A 10,519-nucleotide genomic window follows, 5' to 3' on the forward strand; every position below is an offset into this window, starting at 1 on the left:
CAGCTGACATTGGAGTTTAACACATTTAACACTAAACAAATTACCAGATTAAATCTTAAATTATAAAAGGATATATACACATACTTTCTTCTTAAAGCCTCATATTACATTTATTAAATCCATTTAGAGGAAATACGACACCATTAATCAGGTGAATTAAACACATTTTGGAGCAGCTGTGCAGTTTTTATTTTTCACATTTTAATTATTGACAAAAGCAATAATGTACAATGTTTTCAGTCTCATTATTATTACACTTGTCATAATCAAACTTTACAATGACACAAAAAAAAATCTCACAAACATTGTTAAGTCACACAAAGGTAAACATTGAGATGTGAAAAAAACATCACATTTAAAAAATCTTAAACATATTCAAAAAACATGTAAACAGTGAATGGTATAAAAAAAATAAATAAATAAAAAAGATTTTTTTCTTAAAAGCTTAAAAACCCCTCACAAAAAACTGAGTTCATCTGATCGATCAATCAATCAAACACTAGTCTTCTTGGTTTAACTGATGATGGATTAGTGTTCGTATTCTCTTCACTCTTCACAGGAGATATTCAAAGTCGGATCTCTCCATTCTCCTGGTGAGACTCTTCGATACTTGAGAAAGAAAACAAAACATGAATTTATTTGTCAGTGTCTGATCAATAACTTCATCACACAGGTGAAAGTGATACTTAAATATACGTTTCCTGCATGTAGGAAGATCTGGAGGAAGACAGGATGAATAAATAAAACAGATTTAAGAGAACAAATGTTTTTACTTTAAAGGGTCTTCGTCTGTAGTTCTTGGTTTCTTGTTCATCTGGACCTGGTGTGACAGACTGAAGGATTTAAGACCAGTTAGAGGAGGGCAAACATTTATAGACTTTATAACTGAGACACAGTGTTGGTGAGAAGAAGTACCTGTTCTGATGTTTGTGTTTACACCGCAAACAGATGACTACAAAAATACAACCACAGGTCACTAGAGCTGATATAATGACCAGAGTTCGACCTTTGAGAGGAACAAAAGAGAAAAAGTTTAAAATGATGCAGGTGAGCTTTAAAGAATCTACATCTGATCATCGACTTACTGCGACTGCTGTTATTAGCTCCTGACTTTCCATCAGGATCAGGGGGCGACCTTTTGACCTCAGGAATCATCTTAAACACCGCTTTGTGAACGCCATAGACGACCCACACTGTGCACCCGACCTGGGTGCTGTTGTCATGATGACGAGAGAGCACAGCCGTCTTGGTGACGGTGACTGTGCTGTCGTTGTTCGTGACCCTGACAGAAGTGTTGCGTAGTAAGTCCAACTCGCCTGGAGGGACCGTTATGGTCACAGTGGGGGCGGGTCGACCCGTCGCCGAGCAGGAAACAACGACCTCTTCAGAAGAGTTTGATTCTCTGACGTGTAGGACGGGTTCATGCAGCTCTGTGGAGAAAATTAATTATTACTCAAGTGGGAGCACTGTTGTACTTTGTACTCAACAACAGCACTCACTGGACGCCTCTCGTCCAATCAGATTTCACCGTTGGAACTAACCGTCCTACAATTCGAAGGATCACATGACTAAAGTTACAGCAGAGGTTTTAAGTTCAGTTTCACACGTTACATCCTGTCAACATTAGGAGGAAGATACTAAAGCTTGCACTGCAATGCATCCTGGGACATGTAGTAAATGGCTGCTCTTTCTGCAGATGCTCTCTGAGTGTCTTCAGAGCAGTTTAGCTCACAAACAACCTGGCAGAATATCTCATACAGTGGTTATGTAAATATGTTGCAGATCTTACCAAGGATCTGCAGGCAGGTTGTAGCTATGAGAGCACCTTTGGGGTAGGTGTTAAACAAGCAGCGATAGCAGCCTTCGTCCTGCTCCGTCACCTCCCTGATCACGATGGAGCTGTTCTGCAGTCCGGCCTCTCCAAACTCCACCTTACCCCGAAAGTGAGGGTCCACTGTTTGACCAAAGCGCAAGTTGATAGTGGCGACATTCCTCTCTCCATCAGGAAAAATCTTCTCCCAGGTGACTTGGTGAACTTCTTCAGTTTGAATCAGCCGACAGTTTAAGCAGGCCTGGCCTCCCACTGCTGCCATCACAGTACTCTGAGTTTGTATCACAGAGTTTAAACCTGCAGGAGGGAATTCTTATCAATTCATATTTCAACACAATCTTCTTAAATTGCAATCCTTCGCTTCAAATATGGCAGGTTATGCAACGTTTGTGTGACAGACAACATCAACGTTTTTTAAATGTATTTCCAAACCTTTTTTATTTTACTGTGGTTGACATGAGGTTTAATGATGATGCCTCCACAAATCTAGTTTCTTGAAAAAAAAAAAAACATCCCCGTACAAGGTAAACATGAGTTCTCTCCACATCTCTGACATATTTCATTATACATTTCAAAGTGTGATGATGAAAGTTGTTGGTTAATTTATCATTGGGCCTATTGAATGGGATCCAGATGTTGCTTTAAAAGTTGTCAAAATCTACTCAACTGTAAATTATAATGGGAATTATTTTAATCTCATTTGAACAACTTCACCCCTTCCCATGATTTCATTAATAAAAAACATAATAAATACATCGGTGTCATAATCAACAACAAAAGTGAAATTAAATATACCATAATCCTATATTTTTAATGGGAAACATCTGCACTTAATTTAGGTTTTCAAAAAAAAAAAAGCAGTAAATACTGACCGGCTACAATAATGATCCAAATACTACTGTTTGTTTTCCCGCTTATAACAATAGTTAACGATGCAGAGGGTTCACGTGGTCCCTGCCACATTCAAAGACATCAGGGTGAAACCCCAGATTATATAATATACAGGGCTGCATCTGAATTAATTCCCTCCTTGTGTATATATTTTGCTCTATGAATAATTTAGTATCAAACTTAAATTCAACTTTTGCAACTTCTGCAATCTTCTAAAACAGCTGCACATCTACATGCAAATAACTCAGACATGTGCAAAATGTGTGACACACAAAGTGTTTCTTACCTTTGTGAAATACTGCAGATATATAAAGGAAATGTAAGAGCACGTTGTTCACCATATTTTCATTATTTCCTTTTACCGCCAATTTGGAGCTCAGCGTAAATTCAAACAGGAAGACTGGTGTTATTCTTTCATTCATTCTTAAACCACACCCTCTACTACTACCTGTATATCTCTCATGGGCGTGTATCATCCTGGAATTAACCAACCAGACTCTGCCACGAACTTTCTCTACCAATCAATGGCTTCCTGTCAATAGTTTAAAAACTCTCTCTTCCAGTCATTTTGTAGCTGCAGGCATTCGCCGCAACCCTCCTCCACCCCAGTCACCTCCTTCCAGCTCAGCAGAGTCCAGGCTGAAACCCACTCCTCTTCTCAGCCTCCATCCTCTTCACCACCACCAGTGTCTAGACTCCACAGGGGGGCATCCTATCCCGCGTCGGCCTCACTACCCCTCAGAGCTCATGAAGTCGTCATGACGGAGTCTAGCCCCCAAAAAGACTTTGCACATTTCATTGTAATAAATAATTGTTCATTCTTAATTAAGTGTCTCCTGATTGAAATACAGTTGGGTCGGTTACCTTGACTGACACACAAACCGCGGGGGGCACATGCATACAGATTATCATCAGAAATTATATACCTATTTTAATAATGTCAATAAAACAGAAACATAACTACGTACATGTATTCTGTTAATAAAGCACTTGCCGTTTAAAATGAGTTTTATACAACACGTGTCACATTTCGCCCCCTATGTCAACTCATTGGTCCGTCCATAACAATAAGGAAGTAAAGTGTGCGCGCTTTGTGCCAGGCTTTTTGAAATCAAAGACTGGCTGTTTCATGTATGGACATGTAAAACACATTTCAGACTGAGAATGAGTTAAAGGACAAAAATATACCGTCATAAAAAAAAAAAAAAAGCTAAAGGAACAATCAGAGGATTTAATATGGAATCAAAATATCCTCCATTTGTTTAAGTTAAAGAATTGCAGATATGGGGACAAATAAAATTGATCTCTGACAACATTTTTAAGATCGTTCTTGTACACAAAATGTGTCCAAACTGAAGCCAAGACTGAAAGACTCCAATAATCAGGATCATTTAATCAAGGAGACAAATAAATACATTCCATATAAAGTGAATCAGAGAGTAAATAATGTATTCAGATCAGACATTATTCCATAATTGCACAGCCAGGATTATTTTGCAAACTAATGCAATAGTAAGCTCAATAAAACAATAACAGACAGGAAATGTGCATTTGAGGTTTGAAATGTAAATATCATGAAAACACAACATTGAACAACAAAGTGCTAAAGTGCAAGAAAAAGTGCTAAAACTGTTGTTAAAAATAAGTAAATGATACATTTACATGTCAATATCTATGTATAATTAAATTATGAATTACATTACAAAAGTAGACATTTATAAATGGACTGAAAAGTGCATTTTTCCTTTTAAGATGTGAAAAAATATTTAAAAAATCTCAAAACATCTTTAAAAAAAACATGTAAACAGTAAATGATACAAAAAAGATTTGTTCTTAAAAGCTTAAAAACCCTCACAAATAACTGAGTTCATCTGATCGATCAATCAAACACTAGTCTTCTTGGTTTAACTGGTGATGGATTAGTGTTTGTATTCTCTTCACTCTTCACAGGAGATATTCGAAGTCGGATCTCTCCATTCTCCTGGTGAGACTCTTCGATGCTTGAGAAAGAAAACAAAACATGAATTTATTTGTCAGTGTCTGATCAATAACTTCATCACACAGGTGAAAGTGATACTTAAATATACGTTTCCTGCATGTAGGAAGATCTGGAGGAAGGCAGGATGAATAAATAAAACAGATTTCAGAGAACAAAGGTTTTACTTAGGAGGGTCTTCGTCTGTAGTTCCTGGTTTCTTGTTCATCTGGACCTGGTGTGACAGACTGAAGGATTTAAGACCAGTTAGAGGAGGGCAAACATTTATAGACTTTATAACTGAGACACAAGTGTTGGTGAGAAGAAGTACCTGTTCTGATGTTTGCGTTTACATAGGAAACAGATGACTACAATAATACAACCACAGGTCACTAGAGCTGATATAATGACCAGAGTTCGACCTTTGAGAGGAACAAAAGAGAAAAAGTTTAAAATGATGCCGGTGAGCTTTAAAGAATCTACATCTGATCATCGACTTACTGCGATTGCTGTTATTAGCTCCTGACTTTCCATCAGGGTCAGGGGGCGACCTTTTGACCTCAGGAATCATCTTAAACACCGCTTTGTCAGCGCCATAGACGACCCACACTGTGCACCCGACCTGGGTGCTGTTGTCATGACGACGAGAGAGCACAGCCGTCTTGGTGACGGTGACTGTGCTGTTGTTGTTCTTGACCCGGTCAGAAGTGTTGCGTAGTAAGTCCAACTCGCCTGGAGGGACCGTTATGGTCACAGTGGGGGCGGGCCGACCCGTCGCCGAGCAGGAAACAACGACCTCTTCAGACGAGTTTGATTCTCTGACGTGTAGGACGGGTTCATGCAGCTCTGTGGAGAAAATTAATTATTACTCAAGTGGGAGCACTGTTGTACTCTGTACTCAACAACAGCACTCACTGGACGCCTCTCGTCCAATCAGATTTCACCGTTGGAACTAACCGTCCTACAATTCGAAGGATCACATGACTAAAGTTACAGGAGAGGTTTTAAGTTCAGTTTCCCACGTTACATCCTGTCAACATTAGGAGAAAGATACTAAAGCTTGCAATGCAATGCATCCTGGGACATGTAGTAAATGGCTGCTCTTTCTGCAGATGCTCTCCGAGTGTCTTCAGAGCAGTTTAGCTCACAAACAACCTGGCAGAATATCTCATACAGTGGTTATGTAAATATGTTGCAGATCTTACCAAGGATCTGCAGGCAGGTTGTAGCAATGAGAGCACCTTTGGGGTAGGTGTTAAACAAGCAGCGATAGCAGCCTTCGTCCTGCTCCGTCACCTCCCTGATCACGATGGAGCTGTTCTGCAGTCCGGCCTCTCCAAACTCCACCTTACCCCGAAAGTGAGGGTCCACTGTTTGACCAAAGCGCAAGTTGATAGTGGCGACATTCCTCTCTCCATCAGGAAAAATCTTCTCCCAGGTGACTTGGTGAACTTCTTCAGTTTGAATCAGCCGACAGTTTAAGCAGGCCTGGTCTCCCACTGCTGCCATCACAGTCCTCTGAGTTTGTATCACAGAGTTTAAACCTGCAGGAGGGAATTCTTATCAATTCATATTGCAATAAAAATTGCATTAAATTGCAATCCTTCGCTTCAAATCTGGCAGGTTATGCAACGTTTGTGTGACAGACAACACATCAAAGTTTTTTTTTTTTTTTAAATGCATTTCCAAAGCCGTTTTTTTATTTTACTGATTGACATGAGGTTTAATGTTGATGCCTCCACAAATCTAGTTTCTTCAAAAAAAATAAAAACATCCCCGTACAAGGTAAACATGAGTTCTCTCCACATCTCTGACATATTTCATTATACATTTCAAAGTGTGATGATGAAAGTTGTTGGTTTATTTATCATTGGGCCTATTGAATGGGATCCAGATGTTGCTTTAAAGGTTGTCAAAATCTACTCAACTGTAAATTATAATGGGAATTGTTTTAATCTCATTTGAACAACTTCACCCCTTCCCATGATTTCATTAATAAAAAACATAATAAATACATCGGTGTCATAATCAACAACAAAAGCAAAATAAAATATACCATAATCCTATATTTTTAATGGGAAACATCTGCACTTAATTTAGGTTTTCAAAAAAAAAAAAGCAGTAAATACTGACCGGCTACAATAATGATGCAAATACTACTGTTTGTTTTCCCGCTTATAACAATAGTTAACGATGCAGAGGGTTCACGTGGTCCCTGCCACATTCAAAGACATCAGGGTGAAACCCCAGATTATATAATATACAGGGCTGCATCTGAATTAATTCCCTCCTTGTGTATATATTTTGCTCTATGAATAATTTAGTATCAAACTTAAACTCAACTTTTGCAACTTCTGCAATCTTCTAAAACAGCTGCACATCTACATGCAAATAACTCAGACATGTGCAAAACGTGTGACACACAAAGTGTTTCTTACCTTTGTGAAATACTGCAGATATATAAAGGAAAAGTAAGAGCGCGTTGTTCACCATCTTTTTCCGGCTAACCGCTAAAATTTTAAAAAATACAGTTGCCGCGGTTACCTGGACTGACACACAAACCGCGGGGGGGGGGGGGGGGGGGGGGGGGGGCACATGCATACAGATTATCATCAGAAATTATATACCTATTTTAATAATGTCAATAAAAAATGGAAATATAACTACGTTCATGTATTTTGTTAATAAAGCACTTGTCGTTTAAAATGAGTTTTATACAACACGTGTCAGATTTCGCCCCCTATGCCAACTCATTGGTACGTCCATAACAATAAGGAAGTAAAGTGTGCGCGCTTTGTGCCAGGCTGTTTGAAATCAAAGACTGGCTGTTTCATGTATGGACCAGTGGGTGTGGACTGTAGCTGTTTCCGTTCTACGTTCGTGAAGCTTTTTTACGGCCCTCATGGGCGCTGTCATCTTGGAATTTTGCAACCAGTCTGCGCAGTAGGGTCCGGCGGGAGGAGCCCTGGCAACACGCCCCGCCCACTTTGCGTACCGCTCTGATAGCTTACGCAGCCCAGCTACGCCAAGAATTTAAGAATCTTTACGGAGAGAAATTCATCTACCGACCATAGAGGTGAGTACAAAACCACCATATATTTCAAGTCAAATATCTAAACGTAGTTCATTCAGAAATTAAGAAAATCACACTTATTATATTAATTATTGAATTTAAACGTCTTTTCGTGTCCTGTATGTCTTTTTTATTGCTACTGGATGCCTTGAATTTCCCTCAGGATCCATCTATCTATCTATCTATCTGTCTATCTGTCTGTCTATCTATCTATCTATCTATCTTTCTATCTGTCTATCTGTCTATCTATCTTCTTTAACTCTGTGGGTTATTAAACCTTTTATTTTTGGCAAAAAACGAACTAAAACTATTTTTAGCTAAATTAGCAACATAAGCTGTGTACAGATCTAACATGCTGGTGAAAATATGTTATATGATAGAAAGTAGTGGTGCACATAGTACTTAAGTTATATCTGCTGTCAGTAGTTACTTCAGTTCTATGTACATTTACAGAGTCTATGTGTTTCTGTGCATAACTGTGGAGTTGGTAAATGAATCTGTTTCATTAAGGTTTCTGTTTGTATGGACCTTTTCTCTGGTTCTTTTCCTTGTCTAACATGTTTATCTCATTGTTTTTTTATCATCCTCATTTTAGACACAAGGAAGAAGAAAGATGGCTGATAGATACCCCTGCCAGCTCACCTGATGGTCTCCCTTACTTTGTTCTCCTCTCGGTGAACACCTTTGGACTGTGGAGGGAAGAGAGCATGCAAACTCCTCACAGAGAGACTCCTGTCAGACAGGGATTCAAACCAGTAGCCTCCTCACTTTTATAACCGAACCATCATTCCCACTATGTGTTATAAATCAAATAAAGTATTTATTGATTTAAACCTTTTCTCTCCTGTTTTAAGCTGTAAAAACATTGAATGTCTCATGTTCGTGTAGGGCAATGACAGAATTCCCAGCTGGGAAACAAATAGCTTTAAAAGTACTTCAACACTCGAGTGCTGAACATTTAATTCAGGTTAGTGTTAAAGACAGCATGCACATAAAGACAGTAGAGTGGTATGATACAGACACGACTGAGAAGGCAATTACATTATTATATTTTATTCAATCACATGAAATGTAACACTAGTCTTGTAACTTTAACAAATACAGAATGTGCTTAAAAACATAGTGTGGTATTTTAAGCTACTTTCTTTCACTTGATTGTTCAGTTAGATGGAGGCAGTATTTAAGGTTTTTGTGGGTTATACAGGTTTGAAAGAGGCAAATGAGTGAACAGTATTTTAAAGTTAAAGCAGATTAATCTAAAAATAACAAAAACAAAATGTGGCTTATAAGAAAAACCTCTGTATTAAACAGCCTCTCTTTTCTTCCGTTCATCTTTTGAATGAATTGTCAAACATTGCTCAGGACGTGCGAGCTGCGTCCTCTGTGGCTCAGGCGCGACACTCGGCCCACTGTTTCACATCAGACCGCCGTCCAGTGTAAGATCAGACCAAACGCCCTGGTAAGAGAAGCAGTGGTCAGGTCCTCCAATCCTCCGAGGACGAGCTGGAAGAGAGAGAGAGAACATGAGAAAAAGGAAATCCTCAGTTTAATGCATAATATGTTGGTGAAAACAGGGAAATACCTATTAAAAGACATAAAATCTTCATTAATGATTATAGATGCAAAATAAAAAACATTAATATATCATTTTGGGAGAAACGTGATCTTTATGACTTCTGTTATTGAGCCTGTCTGTCTCCTCCTAACCACCATCACAAGCAGCCTGTTTTGTAGTCTGTGTCAGGTTGTGTGAAGTTATAACCCCATTTATTAATAAGCGTCATTAAATGTACAACATGATCAACTTGTGATTATTGGATTGGTAATGTGTGTGTAAGCTCATGCTGAATATTTGACAGCAGCGTGATGCTTGGTTAATATTATATTACACCACCGCTGATTGTTTGTGTTCATGTTTCTGTCAGTCTCTTAAATCAGACAGAAGTTATATTAGATCAGAGCTTACTTTAGTTTTATCCTGATATCTAGAGACATATTTTACCTCATTATACAGTATTATAAGTTATATTAGATCAGAGCTTACTTTAGTTTTATCCTGATATCTACAGACATATTCTACCTCATTATACAGTATTATAAATATCAGGCTGCATGGTGACATGTTAATCTCTGTATAACACACTCTTTACACAGACTGTAAACATGTACACATCAGTAATTATACAGATTTATAGTATTTATCTTTGTTTTTGTCCTTGATACTTTTTTAAAAACCTTATCAGACATATTTATTATTTACTGAAACATAACTGTACAGTCAATGAACGCCATCTATGAGCTGATTTTAATTACCATGTTTTGGTTTTAAATACAATTCCACTCACAAAAACGATATAACAATATCAAGAAACATATCATGTCAGTTATTAGGTTTGCTCATATTAAAAAGTAAAATAAAAAGATAAATCATGCCTGATAACTAACCTAGCTTAGACTGCTAATATGTTAGCTCGCTCATAGCGCTTTAAGCAATGACACATAAATCAAACTTTATTACTTACTGTAAAAACTGCAAAGATGCGTTAGAGTCCACAGGTCCGTGACATTAGTTTACTGCAGAAAAAACAGCTTTCACCAGCTCAAAAAAGACGAAAAAACTTAACAGAAAAGCTCCGTGGGTCTCGGCTTCACTTCACGACGTAACTGCTTATTTACCAAGAGAGCTACGCAAGATCCGCGGCTGTCAATCATCGCCATGTGTGACGTAAAATCCCGTTTTTTAACCTCA

The 10,519-nt window shown here is 38.2% G+C and overlaps 1 protein-coding gene across 1 annotated transcript; it reads right to left on the minus strand.

Annotated features, from left to right (window-relative positions):
• Positions 1–156: 156 nt before the first annotated feature.
• Positions 157–7,189, minus strand: LOC306818819 (uncharacterized protein). The gene is made up of 12 exons (XM_079336538.1): positions 7,136–7,189; positions 5,903–6,241; positions 5,199–5,543; positions 5,029–5,119; positions 4,886–4,945; positions 4,612–4,722; positions 3,009–3,097; positions 1,790–2,128; positions 1,086–1,430; positions 916–1,006; positions 774–833; positions 157–609 (listed from the first exon to the last, which is right to left on the minus strand). Exons 2-12 carry the CDS (start codon positions 6,204–6,206, stop codon positions 567–569), a joined length of 1,878 nt encoding a protein of 625 aa, XP_079192664.1. The 5' UTR covers positions 6,207–6,241; positions 7,136–7,189; the 3' UTR covers positions 157–566.
• Positions 7,190–10,519: the final 3,330 nt, after the last annotated feature.

The sequence above is a fragment of the Symphodus melops genome (genome assembly GCF_947650265.1).
Source record: "Symphodus melops genome assembly, chromosome: 23".
Classification (NCBI taxonomy): Eukaryota; Metazoa; Chordata; class Actinopteri; order Labriformes; family Labridae; genus Symphodus; species Symphodus melops.